The 17,803-nt window shown below is 41.8% G+C and overlaps 1 protein-coding gene across 2 annotated transcripts in view; it reads right to left on the bottom strand.

Annotated features, from left to right (window-relative positions):
- Positions 1–1,077: 1,077 nt before the first annotated feature.
- Positions 1,078–17,803, bottom strand: part of LRRC31 (leucine rich repeat containing 31) — a 28,578-nt gene continuing 11,852 nt past the window's right edge. For both annotated transcript variants that reach the window (XM_020286253.2, XM_076003993.1), the window contains 6 exons: positions 16,356–16,523; positions 15,968–16,135; positions 15,050–15,217; positions 11,844–12,011; positions 7,490–7,657; positions 1,078–1,990 (listed from right to left, as the gene is read on the bottom strand). In XM_020286253.2, coding sequence (XP_020141842.2) covers positions 1,659–1,990; positions 7,490–7,657; positions 11,844–12,011; positions 15,050–15,217; positions 15,968–16,135; positions 16,356–16,523 — 1,172 coding nt within the window. In that variant the 3' untranslated portion in view covers positions 1,078–1,658. The remainder of the gene's footprint in view (positions 1,991–7,489; positions 7,658–11,843; positions 12,012–15,049; positions 15,218–15,967; positions 16,136–16,355; positions 16,524–17,803) is intronic.

Raw genomic sequence — 17,803 nt, 5'->3', positions numbered from 1 at the left:
ATACAACTACCACCTACTCGTCTCCTGATTCCTATCCTGCCCCCATCTTTGTAATTTTGTCATTTCAGGAATGTCATATAAATGAAATCACTCAGTCTGTAACTGGGATTGGCTTCTTTACTCAGCATAATTCACTTGAAGTCTTTCCAAGTTGTTGCATGTGTCAGTGTTTTGTTCCTTTTTTCTTGCTGAACAGTATTTGCACAGTTTAACCATTCACCCATTGAAGGATATCAAGTTGTTTCCGGTTTGGGGCTATTATAAATAAAATTGCTATGAACATTCATGCATACGTTTTTGCAGAAGCATAGGTGTTCATGGAATCCGTGGGAATGCCCAGAGAAAAGAATACCACATTACCTAAAACATTCCCTTTTACAGCACTCAAAAATTCCTCATCCTGATGACTTTTTCTTTTGGAGTAGTATTGATTTTAAATTTCCGTATCTTTCAAACAATGATTGTAATACTAAGTATTAGTGTGGCAAGAGTAAAGCAAAACCTAATTTGATTAGAGAGTATCAGAATAGAAATGTGTAGGCAAACATCTCTGCCATGCAATGACTTTCATGCTCTAGTAAAAGAAAACCAAAAATTTCAAAAATCGCTTAGAGCAACACAAGAACTTTCATTAGTGAACCAAATCAGTTTTATGTAGCAAATTCCATGTCAAAGAAATGCCTAGAGATACCATATTAACAATTTTTTGTTTTCACAATAAAAGGTTTTAATTTATTCTAACAAGATGTGTTTTTTTTTTTTTTTTTTTTGAGACAGAGTCTCACTCTGTTGCCCAGGCTAGAGTGAGTGCCGTGGTGTCAGCCTGGCTCACAGCAACCTCAATCTCCGGGACTCAGCGATCCTCCTGCCTCAGCCTCCCGAGTAGCTGGGACTACAGGCATGCGCCACCATGCCCGGCTAATTTTTTGTATATATATATTTTAGTTGGTCAATTAATTTATTTCTATTTTTGGTAGAGACGGGGTCTCGCTCAGGCTGGTTTCGAACTCCTGACCTTGAGCAATCCGCCCGTCTCGGCCTCCCAAAGTGCTAGGATTATAGGCGTGAGCCACCGCGCCCGGCCAAGATGTGTTTTTGATAGTGGGTTTTAAATTTTTTACCACTTTTTACTAAGATTTGTATGTCAGTGACTATTATTGGCGTTTATTATTTATATCTGAGATAAAAAGGCACCATAACATATAATAATAAACCATAGATGGGTACACTTTCTAAGTAGACCAACTTATGATACATACAATAGTAAACATGCCATGAAACTATTAAACAGCCAGTGCCTTTCACATTAGCATCACACACACACACACACACACACACACACATCCTTATATTCAGAACATTTAACACATAGGAAAAGAAAAGGCAGAAATCACGGCAAGAAAAAAGCAGTTGCAGTAGCAGAATCTAAATATTTTTGTAAGGCCTTCTAAACAGTGAGCAAACTATATATTCAAAACAAATTAAATATATTGAAAAATGCCATTTTTGTTTCATAAAATAGAGAATAATGACATGCTCATATTAGATTATTATATAAGTGGCCCCAAAGTTGATACTCAGTTAATGACACTGGAATCCATTCATGCTCTTTTCCTTCGGAGAATGGTTTGCAGCTTAGTAAGACTTGGGAAATCACTTTACTGAAACCCACCATGGTCAAAGTGAATGCTTCTTTTGTGATCTCGGTCAAAGCATTCTAGTGCTTCCTCCTCTGAAGCTGGGAGAATCCATCTTTTCATTCCTATCTCAGTGATCTCAGGAAGTTTGGTCACGGCACATAACAAGTGTCTAAACCATCGTCCACAATCCCGAAAATTGGATGGTCGAAGGCTAATATCCAGCTCGGCTAACTCTTTGAGGAACCACACGTTTTGGCAGAAGATGGCCCATCCTTCATCGCAGATGCTGTCATTATAGCTCAGGTCCAGCTTGTGCAGTTTGGCCAGATGACCCGTCACTATGACTGATGCTGGAAAACAAAATCACCCTAATGCTAAAGTATAAGAACACTTTCTACTATGGCCATTTCCCATTTCCCATCACACAGTGTCTCCAGGATTCATAATGACAAGATTAGTAATTAGTAATGATTTGTTATTAGCTAGCAGTTTTATTTAGGGCATCTGAAATTAGTAATAAATTTCCTCTCTATACAGCCAAAGTACAGCTTGAAAAGTGGATTTTTTCCAAATCCTAGTCCAAAGAATTTCTTTTTTGTCAAGAAAAAGAAATTCTGCTCCACTGCTCCCCTGGAGTCCCAGCTCTTCCTATAGACTTGCTTTAATTAAATTATAAGGAGTGATAGCTCATTGACTTTAAAACTGAGGACTATTTGTAAATAGTCTTCTTGCTGTTTAATGCTGTTTAATTGTTCATGGCTCATTCAATTGGTCATTCTTCATTCAACAATTATTTAATTGAGCACTTTCCATGTTCAAAACATACCTGGATAATTTCTAATGCACCTTAGAGACTCCTAATGAACAGGACAATTTTCCCTTTGAATAGCACATATCACAATATTACCTACAATGGCACTTAAAAATAATAGTTAATGATGAAGTGAAGAGACAATAACGACCTCTGTAATGGAGGGTAGGGGAGATACCCAAGAGAAAGGGCATATGCTTCCCTTCTCAGCCAAACCCATGAATGGAGTACAGGGATCAGATGAACAGGATAGAATATCAGACTTGCAAGGGACCTTGGAAGTCTCCTCACCCAATCTCCCGATCAATGATCAGAGAGGAATCCCTTTCACAGCCTCTCTCCTGGTGACCACCACGATTCTACAGGAGCTGTCCTTTCAAGGTTGTCCTCAACATTGTGAACAGCTCTCAGCAGGATAAAGCCCTTCCATGGGGCCCCAATCTGTCATCCCGTGTCTTTCACCCAGTGCCCGCTCAGCCAGCTGAAAAACGCAGCTCCTTCTTCCTCGTGCCAGCCCTATAGCGTTGGATGACAGTCAGGTCTCCCTCAAAGTTCCCCCCTCTCAGACTAAATGTACCCTGATCTTTAAATCCTTCCTTACACACCACGGCATCCAAGCGGGCTGCTCCAACCCCATCAATTTCACCTGCAGGCAGTTTGACTCCACATTGCGTGTGAGAGCTTAGCCATCTGCACACACAGCAGCTGCACTCTGTCTCTAGGTGGCCATGTCAGTGTGTCTCTCTTCCTTTCTGTCTTGCAACATTACTCACAATAGTCTCAAGACCTAACTAAGTGTTAAAGACAATGTGCATGCTGCTTCCCTTTAAAAATCTTGTATTATGGAAATTTTCAAACATAAAAAATACAGAGAATAGGAGAGAGTGGCCCCCTGTGCGTTTGGCCCCCTGTGCGTCCATCATTCAGCTTCAACAGTCCCCTTTCCTCTGGTTTTTTTGTTTGTTTGTTTTAGTATTCTAAAGCAAATCTCAGCCATCATTTTACCTTTCTGTACTGTTTGAATTTTCCAATCACGTGAATACTCTGTTTATTGTATTTTACTATTTTAGGTTCATTATATTATTAAAAATCTTGGTAGCAAAAATGTGGGCCACAGAAATATTATTTTTGTAGTTTACTATGTAAAAAAATGAATGCTGTTATTTATAAAAGAAATGAATATAAGATACTAGAGATTAACAAATTCTTAAAGAATTTTTCAGTTAGAAATAAAGTAATATAAAAGTGGCAATGGCTGAATTTATCTATAGGTTCAACGCAATCCCAGTCACATTTCCAGATGGATATTTTAAATAGATATTGACAATCTGATGTAAAAATTTATATGAAAATTCCAAGGAACTAGAATAACCAAAGCAACTTTGAAAGAGAAAGAAGAAATACTACCTGACTTCAAGACTTACGTAAAGCCTTGCTAATTAAGATAGTGTGATATTGGTAAAATAACAGACACATAGATCAATGGAACTAAATAGTAAGACAAGAAACAGAGCATCACAAATATAATCAATTGATTTTTTTTTTGTATCCACCTGTCTGCACACTGATGGCCAATTGATTTTTCACAAAAATATGAAGGCAACTCAATGGGGAAAGGAAAGTTTTTTCAACTAATGGTGCTGGAATAATTGGACAGTCATATGCAAAAACATTAACCTCTACCCATACCTCATACCCTGTACAAAAATTAACTCAAAATAAATAATAGGTCAAAATATAAAATGTAAATATAAAAATTTTAGGAGAAAATATAGAAAAATCTTTGAGAACTTGGGTTTTGCAAAAAGTTCTAAGATGTAAAACAAAACCCTCTAATCATCAAATTAACAAATTGACAAATAGATCTTCATCAAAACTGAAAGTTTTGTTCTGTAAAAAACACTATTAAGAGAATGGAAAGGCCAGTGGGACACACTCAGAGAAAATATTTGCAAATTACATTTTTGCTAAAGGACTTGTGTAGGAAATCTAAAGGACTCTCAAAAGTCATCAATAAGAACACAAACAATCCAATTTTTAAAATTAGGCAAAAGATTTAGAATAGACACCTCACTAAAGAAGATATAAAATTGACCAGTATGTACATAAAAAGATGTTTGATATCATTAGTCATTAAGGAAATGCAAATTAAAATCACAGTGTTTTGTTCCCATCTTCCAATTTTGCTATAACATTTGTTTTGAAAACACAAATTTATTCCAATGAGATTGAAATGTCAGGGAACAATTTGAGCATAATGCAAATTTCTTGTTTGTTTATGCGCAACTTATCTCCAGGAAACATAAAACTGACCCCAGTTTAGGGATAAAGGAAATGCATCCTTCTCATGAGGATAACAATGCTCACCCATCCACATCTGGTGTTAGAACTTTCTATTTGACTTCAGGTCAAATAGAAAGTTTGATCTTTCCACCAATGGGAGTGAGGACGACCCAATTCTAGACAAACTTCAGGTCTTTCTCAGGGTGAAGTGTAGTATTTATGTATTTCTTAAATATTTAACATGGATAAAAGTGTACTAACATTTTTCTTAGCTTCTACTTTTTCAAATGTGCCAATGATGAAATTTTTGAGAGCTGTACTTCTAAATAAGGCCTATGGTTATTACTCTATGAGTTTTGCATACTGTGATTTTTAGGCACATGTGTCTTGTCATAGCAAAATGGACAGTGTACACAATGATAACACATACAGCCACCCGGAATGACTGCTCTGGACCCTTCATTTGGAAAGGTGCTCATTGCTTCAGAGATCTGGTAGCTGATAGCTAAATAGTGAATCGCTCTGTGGACGAGACTAGATGGAAGACAGAGATGGTACTCTCTGATTCATCATTTCATAATGGGAAGTGGACATGTGGAATGATTGTAGGGGATATTTGGGGACAGTATTTCGGTAAGTATGGAATCCCACAATGCAAAAGCTATTCCTTCTTCAATTCTCTTTCCATCTTTCTTTCTAGACTGACACGAGGAAAGTGTCAGACTGGTGCTGCAGTATGCTTTTTTTTATTTTATTTTTTTATTTTATATATATATTTATTATGTGCTAGGTACAAAATTAAACTGTGTGATAACATAGTTTCTGCTCTTAAGTTTGCAGACGTGTCAATCAACGACTGACTGCAGAACAGACTGGTAAGTGTCGTGAAAAAAAATCTGCCCAGAGTGGTAAGAAATTCACTTCTTGAAAAGAAAAATAAAAAAATAGGCCAAGCGAGGGGCTCACGCTTGTAATCCTGGCACTCTGGGAGGCCGAGGCAGGAGGATCGCTCAAAGTCAGGGGTTCCAGACCAGTCCGAGCAAGAGCGAGACCCCGTCTCTACTAAAAATAGAAATAAATTAATTGAACAACTAAAAATATATAGAAAAAATTATCCCGCTCCCCCCCCAAAAAAAAAAGAAACAGAGAGGCCCTTTCCTTATATAAACACAACGTTGCTGGAAGCCCCTTCACACAGACCCAGGCGTTCATTAATTACTTTTTTTTGCCTCCTCCCCATCTGGAGAGGGCGGGGCGTGCCATCACGCAAGATCCAGACGCCCCGTGTGCCAGGTTAAGAGAGACCACAGATAAAAGACTTGCCGCAACATTCCGACAACGACGCTTCCGCAGCAAACAAAAAAACGCACTCTCGACCATCCCCCTACCCAGTTCCGGCGTGTCAGGGAGGCTTGGCTGGCGCCCCCAGCTGCAGACGACACCACCGCAGCAGTGCCCTCACGCAAGATGGGGACCCTCTCTGTGTGTCAGTTAACAACAAGCCGCAGGCCTGGCCTCCCAGCACTCTGAGAGGCAGAGGCGGGAGGATCGCTCTAGGTCAGGGGTTCGAAACCAGCCAGAGCAAGAGCGAGACCCCATCTCTACTAAAAAAAAAATAGAAATTAGCTGGACAACTAAAAATACATAGAAAAAATTAGCCGGGAGTGGTGGCGTGTGCCTGTAGTCCCAGCACTCTGGGAGGCTGAGGCAGGAGGATCGCTGGAGGTCAGGAGTTCGAAACCAGCCTTGAGCAAGACCGAGACCCCGTCTCTACTAAAAGAAATAGAAAGAAATTATCTGGCCAACTAAAAACATATAGAAAAAATGAGCCGGGCGTGTGGCGCACGCCTGTAGTCCCAGCTACTCGGGAGGAGGCTGAGGCAGGAGGATCGCTTGAGGCCAGGAGTTGAAGGCTGCTGTGAGCGAGGCTGACGCCAGGGCACTCACTCTAGCTAGGGCCACAGAGCGAGACTCTGTCTCAAAAAAAAAACCCCATTATTTCAGTTAACGTAAAAAAAAAATAAATAAAAGAGGAAAAAATAAAAACAAAGAAAAACAAGCCGCAAATAAAAGACGCTCCTCTGCAATTTTCCGACGCTTCTGCAGCCAATAACAAAAAAACGGCCCTCTCGACCACGCGTCCCCCCGCCCACTTCAGACCTGGCACTTCTGCAGTGTGCTTTTAACCTCTCTCATCTTTTTCTAACAGAGAAGAAACCTGTACTCAAAACCTTCAGCAATCTAATATCTATGAGAAGTGATACCCATAATTCAGCTATGGTGATAATCAGTTTCCTGTCTAAATAAAAGCATTTAAGTTGAAGAGTCAATTTAAAGGAAAAAATTACCTAACAGTTCAGGAACCATGTGGATAGCGTGAAATTTGTGAAGGTAAAATGTAGATGACTGAAGTTTGAACACCCTCATGGATGGAGGAGGTGTAGAGCCCAAGCTGCCTGCCTGGCAGGAACCTCCCCCCATCCCCCCATCCCCCATCCCCCATACCGCCATCCCCCCATCCCCCACCCCGGTCTGTATCCACCTCCTTTTAGGAAACACCCTCACTGTCGTTTGGTTTTAGAATTGCCCTCACTTGTTTCAGACGAATCCGTCCTAAGCAGACGTTACGGAGCAGGGAAGCCGCACAGAGGGCTAAGCCCCAGGCCTTGCCGGCCTCCTCACCCGCCCTGGGCCCTGCAGGGCAGGCACCCTGAGCTCGCATGCCAAGGCCGCTTGGGAACTAGAAGGTACAAACCCAGGAGAGCCACGTCCTCTGTCAGCAGGGAGCAGCTGCTCAGCCTCAGCTCCTGAAGAGCCGCGGAAAGCTTCAGCGACTGCAGCAGCAGCTTCAGGTTGCCGCCAACACACTTATTCCAAGAAAGGTTGAGTATTTCCAGAGCAGGGAGGTGAATGGAGGCTTCAGCTAAAAGTGAGCATGATAAGAACAACAACAATTTAGGTTTCCTTGGTGATCATAGCCTTGAATGTGAGGACACTAGGCTAGGACAACATTACTGTAACTGGGCTGAGAAAGTTGTGGAGGCTGTTTTCTGTCTTCATAGCCTCAGTTTATGTTGTCTATTGTTATTTGGGGGAATATTGGAAGCTTTAGAAAAGTAAACCTTGATTACATGGAATTCACTGTCCACCGGGGTTTCTTTCCTTCACATTTAGGGAGGAGAACGAGGCACAGGCCTTGAACAGCTGGTCAGATGTCCGGCGTGTGTCGGGCTGGCTCGGGTTCCACCGCCCAGCCACCGCCGAAATGCGGAGACTGGGACACCGCGACGTGTTTGCGTTTACTTCACTGCAATTACCGAGGCAAGGGAGGGAGCTGATGCACTTTGGAAAGATTTTCTGCTTCATTCTCAGTTGCCCCCAAAGTTAAAATTAACCAAAATAACACATTCCCAAGCACAGTAGTTAATTATGCTTTAAACTGCTCTGCCTTCTTTCTAAAGAATAATATGTCTCCAAGGGGAAAATTCTAGTAAGAAAATTTCTCCCACTCCTGCTATAGAGACCTACAATAAGGAGAAACAGAACTTTTTCTTCTAAAAGTGATGTAGAAAAACATATATTTACGTGATTTACTCATATTGAATGGTAAACTTGTGCCAGGTGATGTAATTTAGTGTAATATTAAATATCGACTTGATTATCATTCATTGATTGTGCAGCTAGAATTAGAAAGAGCTGCATCTTCTAATGGCCATAATTCCTTTATATTTTTTTCTAAAAAAATTTAAACTTTTCCCAACTAGGGAGTATATTTATGAGATATCATGTTGTTCTCAAATTTTTTTGTATGAAACTTTCCTAAGCAAACATTAGTCTGAGCAGTGGAATGTATCTTGGGTGAGTGTGTGTTTGTGTGTTTACCTAACCATTTGGGGGATTACAGACTCCTTTAAGAAGTTTGTTTTGTTTACCTACTTACTTAACTGATATATAGATAATACCTAAATGCGCTTTGGGTATGCAATGAAAAATAAACACAGTCCGTGCCCTCAAGAAGGTTACAATCTGGGGGAAATACAGACATTAAATAACCACACAAATAAATACATAATTATAAATTCTGATAAAAGCTATAAAGAAAAAGCACGAGGGCTCCTAATTTAGATAGGGAGGGGCTGTCTTAAAAAGGGACATTTATACTGAGCCCTGAAGCACAAGGCCCAAGCCCTCAGGAAAGAATGGGAGGTAGGGCATTCTGGAGAACAGGAAGGCCCCAAGGCAGGAGAGAGGTCAGTGACATGAAGGAGCAGAAAGAAGCCAACTGAGGCTGGGGTCAGGGAACAGAGGGGAGAGCAGCTGAGAGACACAGGGGCCAGATCACTCCGACTTGTTAGACCACAAGAAAAAATCTGGATTTTGCCTAAGGTGCTACAGGAAAGCCATAGACTATTTTTAAACTCGGCAGTGATAAGGTCAATATTACTTTTTAAATGAAATTTATAAACTCACTCCTCATAATCATAACTAACATTTATTGAGCATTTACTATGTGCTAGGCTCCTTTCCAAAAACTTTATATACATCAGTTGATTTAATTATTACAAACTAATGAGGTATGTACTATTCCATTTTATATTTTACAGATGAGGAAACTGAAGCCTAGATATGTTAAGTGCCTGAGGTCATTCAAGGTCACAAGAGCCAGTGCCAGGATCTGATTTTAGGCAATCTAATTCCAGATGTTTTAGAGCCAGAAAATCTACCACTCTCTCCCGCACGGAATAATTACAAACAATTGTAGGGAGTTCACAGGCACCGCTTCAAGCATACCTATATACTCTCTGGTCGGTCCATGGACCCCAGATACCAGATCTGAAAGGTACATGTCCTGGGACTTTTCCTCATTCAGGCGTGTGGACAATGAGACCAGCGATGCCAGGGGGAGGCTGGGCACAGTGCGTGGCCAGGGAGGACTAAGTCTACGTGGACTGAACAAAATACTCAGGCTGAAAGGAGGGCAGGAATACCCTAAATATAGAATTCTTAGAATTTGGGGTAAATATTATAATATACATTTATTTTTATTAATAGATTATAATAAAGAGCTAATTACTTTTATTTATTTTGAGACAGAGTCTCACTTTGTTGCCCAGGCTAGAGTGAGTGCCATGGCATCAGCCTAGCTCACAGCAACCTCAATCTCCTGGGCTCAGGTGAGCCTCCTGCCTCAGCCTCCCGAGTAGCTGGACTACAGGCATGCGTCACCATGCCCGGCTAATTTTTTCTATATATATTAGTTGGCCAATTAATTTCTTTCTATTTATAGTAGAGATGGGGTCTCGCTCTTGCTCAGGCTGGTTTTGAACTCCTGACCTTGAGCAATCCGCCCGCCTCGTCCTCCCAGAGAGCTAGGATTACAGGCGTGAGCCACCGCGCCCGGCCCTAATTACTTTTATTAATAGAATGAACTTCTTTTATTACTAGTAGCCTGTATCTGGTCCATAGCACAATTTATTTTTTAAATTATGCATTTCATTTTATTTTATTTTATTCTACTTTTTGAGACAGGGTCTTGCTCTGTTGCCCAGGTTAGAGTGCAGTGGTGTCATCAAAGCTCACCGCAAACTCAAACTCCTGGGCTCAAGCCATCCTCCTGCCTTAGCCTCCCAAAGTGCTGGGATTATAGGGATGAGCCACAGCACCTGGGTAACACAATTCATTTTTAAGGAAGTGTCAACTAATATAACACTTGGAAGAGAGTTAGAAAGAAAGACTATTTTCATCATTAACCTAGAAGCACCCAAATCCAACAACTCTAATCATGTATATGTGTATAGAAAAGAGTTAACAAAGGAGGCCTGAGACTGCTATCCCTGGAAAAGTCTGTTATCAACCAGAAAGGCTGGCCCTTGGCTGATGTCTGGGAACTTGGAATTTGGGAGGGTTCCCACCATTCCCCAACTGCTAAGAGTGGTTTACTGTGCCCGACCTGTTTATATGAACAGTATGATTTATGCTGAACACCACCTTTCCTTCTATGAGTCTGGAATTTTGGTTCATGCCTGGAAGAGGGTGCTTATCTAACTGAACCCCAATAAAAACCCTGGACTCAAAGGCCCAGGTGAGCTTCCCTGGTAGACAACATTCCACACGTGTTGTCACAACTCATTACTGGAGGAATTAAGTGTGTCCTGTGTGATTCCCCTGGGAAAGGACTCTTGAAAGGCTGTGCTTGGTTTCCTCTGGACTTTGCCTCTTGTACTTTTCTCTTTGCCAATTTGGCTTCATATCCTTTCACTGAAATAAATCTTAGCCATGACTACAACATGTGCTGAGACCCGAGTCCTCCTGGAGATTCACTGAACCTGGAGGTGGTGTCGGGGAGCCCCAGCACTGTGTGCAAACACTACTGGTTATCTAGGTGGCTTATTTGGAAAAATGCTGCAATGTCCCTTTGCCTCAAAGTATATCCTACTTGCTGACAACGCACCTGCTGTGAAATGGGTGCAAATCTCAGATTCAGTAGACCCTTGATCTAGGCTGGGGCATATCCATGACCTTCAGAAATACCCAGATTCCTGAGAAAGCATAACACATCTTGTGGGAATGTGACTGCAAGGCAGTCAGCTCGGCTCACGCACTGGTAAATCCCTCACTTTCCCATCAGACTCACAGTAACCCCACTCATACTGGCAGCTCAGCGAAATTATAAGTTCCTATCAACATAGACCTCCAGAGTTGGTTATATACACTTTAAAGTTTAAATGTTAAATCTGCAAATGCCAGAATCATTGGTAAGGTTTTCAGAAGGTCACTTTTAAGAGGGCATATTTCCTGAAAAGAAGTCAAATTAGAACTTCAAACCTTTGCCTATGGCTTAGTCTTGGAATGAAATCTGTAAAGAGAGGCCTTCCTCTCAACAGGTGTGGGGAAACTGTGGCCTTCTGATTTCAAGATTGTTTTTTATTTAAGCACCAAAGGAAGCAAGAAAAGTTTCATCTTTCTCTGCTGCACCCCTTTTAATGAAAGGAGTTGTTATGTAAAATATGAATTCAATCCAAAGGCACACTTAAGGACCAGGAAGGCCACAAGTTTCCTTAAGGCTGCAGGTTCCCCACCCCTGGCAGGGACCTGGGAGATTCTCTTACCCAGAGCTGTAAAAGTCTCACTTTCCAAAGCACAGTTGTTGATTAGTAGCGACTTCAGTGCTGGTAAAAACCGGAGCCTGCTGAGTAGGTTTTCAGAAGAGCTGCCCATCTTTTTGTTGGCTGATAAATCCAATTCTTGAAGATTTGAGAGTAAAGGGATAACCTGGGCTGTTAATACATCAACAGTGTCATGTTTCAGGTGCCATCTCACAAAGACTCTTGGATATTTGCTTCCTATAATCTTCTTAATCTGGCAATCACAGCTCTCCCTGGTCTCACCCTATCCTCCCTACCCACACCCCAAACCAGCCATCTTCCCAGGATGCTGTTCAGGCTTTTCTACTTCCAAGCCTCTCTCCAGGCTAGAAGTTAAGAGCAGAGACTTTGGAGACAGAGAGAACTGGGTTCTAATCCTGGATCTGCTACTAAAGAACTGTGTGACTTTGGACAAGTTAATTAACCTTTCTGAACCTCAGCTTTCTTTTTTTTTTTTTTTTTTTTTTTTTTTTTTTTCAGTATACAAGTCCTGTGATGAACCTCAGCTTTCTTGACTGTAAAATACCTACTTCATGGGGTCACTGGGAAGATAAAATGACTTGGTATAAATAAAGTGCTTGGTACAGTAACTGCTCAATTAATGTTGGATATTATTATTCTTTTCTTAGAATGTAAGCACCAGTAGGGCAATGGAAACAAGAACAGATGCCTGTTGGTAATAGCAATAGCCCCCTGGAGTGGGGTCTCCAAGGGGCCCAGGAATCCTAGGAGTTACCCCTAGTTCACTTATCTTTCTGCTACTTTTCCTGCTTTTGCCCCAGCTCTTACCAAGGCAGAAAATGCAGTATCCTGGGATCTTTGGGGGAAGGCTCACCTCCTCAGAGCCTGCCAGGGCCACATATCACCCGATTTTATCATTTTCATCACAGCACCAACCATTATGTGATATTTTCTTGTTTATGTATTTGTTTTCTGTCTCCCCTCACTAAAGGCAAGGTGTATGTGTGTAGGGACTATCCCCTCCCCAGAGTGGGGCCAGTACCTGGCACACCAACCAGAGTCACAGAGGTTTGTAGAAAGAGGAGAGGAAGTCCGGGGAAGACAGGGAAGGAAAGGCAGGTGGGCACTTTGACCCCAACAGGTGTAACTATTTCCCCTGCTTCCAATCCTTCACAGTACTTTGTACTCCACCATGTCATTTGGGTATGTACTCTTCCTACCACAGCGAAGCTCCTTCACTGTCTGCATTTTCTGTAGCCCAAGGTACAGTGCCTTGTACAATTAGAGGATTAACCAATAGTTATTGGATAAATGAACTACAATTCCATTTCTTTGGAGCTATTTAGAATGATCAGATAAAAGAATGTTCAATTACTTAATATCATAAGGTATAAAGCAGGGTGTATTTCCATTTCCATCTTTTCAAAATTAAGCAGAAGGAGAGCAATGCAATTCACTGCAATTATTAAATAATTATTTAATATTAGCTTTCCAAGGCCATTCACCCTGGTCGGTGGCTGGAAACCTAGATAAGGAAGGCTTATCCCTCTGTTACTGGTGATAACAACTCAGGTCCTCCAGCACTTTAATCTTCCTCTGTGTAACAAGATGAGATGTGGAATCCATGTTATTTAGTTGTATCAGAGGAATTTGGTGGACTGATAACTGGTGTCTCATTAGGTCTAATACTCAGGGTAAGATAAATGAAGAGGATGGTGATACCCCACAAGGTACCATAAAAAGCTCAAAAAGGGAGTGTTTCATTACTTTAAAATCTTCATGAAAACCTTGAACTCTTCTCATATTCCTAAATTGAGAGAAAAGAGTCTGAGAAATAATTTAGCAGGTTTAAATGATAGATTTTAGACCTAAAAACCTATTTTACTGTGTTCTTTCCCAAATTTTACTAAAAAGAACTTAAAAATTGCTTTACTGGCTGGGCGTGGTGGCTGACACCTGTAATCCTAGCTCTCTGGGAGGCCGAAGCGGGAGGATTGCTTGAGCTCAGGAGCTTGAGACCAGCCTGAATAAGAGCAAGACCCTGTCTCTACTAAAAACAGAAAGAAATTAGCCAGGCATGGTGGTGTGCACCTGTAGTCCCAGCTACTTGAGAGGCTGAGGCAGAAGGATTGCTTGAACCCAGGAGTTTGAGTTTGCTGTGAGCTAGGCTGATGCCACGGCACTCTAGCCCGAGCAACAGAGTGAGACTCTGTCTCAAAAGAAAAAAATTGTTTTATTCTTGATGTTCATTCAGTCAGTATTCAACATGCATTTACTGGATGCCAACTATGTGCAGGTGCTTGTGCTTGAGCAACGGGAGATGCTGAACTAGACACACCTCTACCCTGGAGTTGCCCACAATCTGGAGAGACAGCAAGGGCTAAGGCCCCAACGCCAGCACATGCCTGGCGTGTCTGAGGGTCAGCTAGGACAGGGTGCCCACACTGGAGTCAGTGAGCGGGAGGGGAAGAGAATGAAGTCAGAGGAACAGAGGAACAAGGAGACCACTTGGGCTCTTGCACTGATCTAGGCATGAGACAACGATGGCCTGGACCAGGGTAGCAGAGATCTGCATGGTGAGCCCTGGTGAGCAGATGCTGGATGTATATTGAAGGTTTACTGTGGCCACAGAGAGAATAAAACCCTTAATCTCCAGGTAATGCTTGCTCTGTTTGTTATGGGAAATTGCATTTATACATTACATGTTGTAATTACAGAACTATGTTCGTGGCAAGAAAATAAGTGTAATTACCTAAAGTTGTAATGTACACCCTTTATCCACCATCCTGCTGACTCTTTCTCTGTAACTGCATTTTTATCTGAGTAGCTTGACTTCACTTGTTTGTCAGAAAACCCTGATACCCTTTGTTTTGGCGTTTTCTCTACATACCTGTTTGTGATCAACTTTGTGACACTAAGAGATTCATTTCTAAACAGCAACATAAATTCAAACTTTTCCCTAGGTGTTAAATCATTTATAGACATGTTATGATGTCTGTAGTATTAACAGAAATGTTAGATTACTAACATTTACTGGGCATTTAATGCATGCTAAATACTATATTGGGGCATTCATAGAACTTTTATGAGGTGATCCTTCCAGTATCTTCATAGAAAGTAAATTTAACAGTACATATCAAATGTTCTAAGTTTCCCAGTACACGCCAAGGTTCCAGAGGCCTTTCTTTCATTCTGCAACAGATGCTTACTCAGTAACACCACGTCGTCTGCTGTCAGGGAGCACTGGTGAAGATCTAGGACTTCCAGATGCTTTAGCAGCGCCAGCTGGGCAGACGAGTCTTCAAAGCCTCCACCCAGCTTCTTGTTGCAGGAAAGATCTAATTTCCTCAGCTCACCCAAGTATCTGAAAGCAATCTCTACAAAGAAAGTCAAAATCCCGCTCTGACATGTCTCAAGGTGGTAGGAAAGTATGTAGGGAGGCAGGTAGTGGGGGTGGGAGGAAGGCTGTGTTGACAAAAGCCAAAAGGAAGAGACTGCAGACTTCCTGCCAGCTGCCCTCTGTGCACCTGGCGGTGATTTCACACATACTCCCCCTTTGACGTGAATCCTGCAACTGCCTTGAGCATACCTCCTATTGCACTTGAGCATTGGCATTAACACGGAATTTTAGGCTTACTCAAGCTGCGAGTGAGGATATTACAGGCTCTGTAAGTTGAAGGGAAAAACACAATGTCATTTCCTATCCTCTGTGAATGTGGATGCTCTGTACAGGGGTATACGATTTAGCTAAGATGCCATTGAAGCCATTATTTTCATCAGTGCCAATTCCTTCCTACTACTGAGCATAAAATAATGGTGAGGTTTTCAAAAAGAGGAGAAAGCCTGGTAGCTTTAGTAGCAAAGAAACTTTTATTTTGCTCAATGTCTCTCTCAAACATAAAATATACTGGCTTTTTCAGACTCAATCATTTTAAAAGCTTATTTTTGTAATCAAAAAAATTATATTCACTGCAAAAAATTTAGAAAATGAATAAAACATAAAGAAGATTTAAATTATCCATAATCTTATTCCCCAACATAACCACTGTTTGTATTTTGTTGTATTTCCTAATGGTTTTTAAATATATTTCTATATAATATCCTAAATTTAGACATTGTTAACTCACCCAATGTTTTGACACTCTTTTGTGATAATCCACATGAATGTAGCTTCAACACCCTCAGATTTGAAGTACATTTTAATCCCTGAGCAAGCCTGTCCAGACTGCCTCCGATGTTTCTGTTCATGGAAAGATCAAGCACTTCAAGACCTTGCAGCACAGGTAGCAACTGACCTGGGAGGAAGAAAAGGCAACAGAAGAGCAACACCATGAAAACGCAGGGTGTGAAACCAGCATGCACAAGGGGGACAGCAGCCTGCCATGGCCTTGGGACAGAGTGAGTCTCCCCTTAAGTTCAGGATAAAGCAACACAGCAAACTTGGATTCCCAAATTATCCAATCACGGGCATCTTCACCCTTCTTTTCTGGGATGGACTCTTCAAATTCCACTTACCCACAAATGCCCCATCTTCTGTCGTGAGGGCACAGTCCACGAGCTCAAGCGTTTGTATCTTGCTTCCTTTTTGGAACTTCTGGAGGATCAGGGACAAGTTTCCTCCCACTTTACTGTTCCAGGACAAATTTAGCTCCTCAAGTTCAGGTATCATTTCAAGTGCTTCTCCTGTTACAAAATATCCCCAAAACTCTGTTGCTCGGTAGTCAGAAAAGCAGGGCATGCATTTCAAAATCAATACAAACATTATTTACGGAGTATGGAAGCTGAGCCAGGTACTGGATTATGTTAGCTGATGAGGAACAGCAAGAAGAAAAGGGTCCAGCTCCTGCCAGCTCACAGCAGTGTGAGCTTCTGTATTTACAGGCAGTAACTCTCATCCCTCCAACATTCTGAAACCATGTGTATGAGTAAAATATTGTAGTTGTAAAAGAATCCATATACTGGTAGGGTGGTTCAGGAAGTCGCTTTTGTGGCAGTCCATCTACTTTCTCTCATTCACCCTCTCAGGGGTCAGCATTTCTGAGAAGCTTGACCAGGGGTAGAAATGAGGCAAAGCAGAGGACTGGCCACCACGGCAGCGAAGCTGTCTTCAACATCAACAACATCACACAACTGAACCAACTGCTACAGAGAGGAACTGACAATAGAACATCAGGTAGTGGCAGCTTACAACAGCCACACTGCCTCAGGGGAAGATGGGGGTTCAGTGAAAGAGGGGTGAACCCTGACATTTCTGAAACCAATGCACACAGGAAAGCATCCAAGGGCTATGGCCTAGAGCCTGGAAGAGAACAGGGGAAGTAACCAGAGAGATCCAGCCTTAGGAATGATTTCCACTGCCTCGAGGTAGAACACACACATGGAAGATGGACCCTCACTGTGTAGTATCAACCTTAAGACCCAACAATTAAGGATCCCGGGAAGTCCCCTGTATCCAGAGCCTCTCTTTCACTGGTTGCCACTGGACTTGAAGATCTACCATTATTTATTTATTCCATGGATTAAAGTTTTAGGAGTCCAGGAGCCCCATGTTAAAATGCATATTGTCCGGGAGTTACAGCGTCTTAAGGCAGGGGTGAACAGGTGTCGTTTTGTCACTGCCCGTTGGCAGTCACTGAGAGTGACTGTCTATAGTCCTGAGTGTCCCCCAGGATCAGGGAGAGAATGCATGACTGATTATGACACAGAAATGTGACTCCCAGTACTGGGAATCACTTGAAGTCCAAGTGGGTCCTTGGCTTCATGCAAGAAAGAATTCAGGATCAGATGACAGTATAAAGTGCAAGGGAGTTTTATTTGGGAAGTATAGAAAGTCTAGTCCACAGACAGAGTAGAGGCTAGTTCCCCTTGTGGAGGGGAACCCACCCCATGGTTCATTTTGCCCCTCTATTTAAGCAACAGCTTAATTATAGGCTAAACAAGGGGAGTAGCATTCATGTTATTTT

This window comes from Microcebus murinus, chromosome 1 (assembly GCF_040939455.1).
Source record: "Microcebus murinus isolate Inina chromosome 1, M.murinus_Inina_mat1.0, whole genome shotgun sequence".
NCBI lineage: Eukaryota > Metazoa > Chordata > Mammalia > Primates > Cheirogaleidae > Microcebus > Microcebus murinus.
Note: the sequence above shows the minus strand (reverse complement) of the source record. Positions and strands in the feature narration are given on the sequence as shown.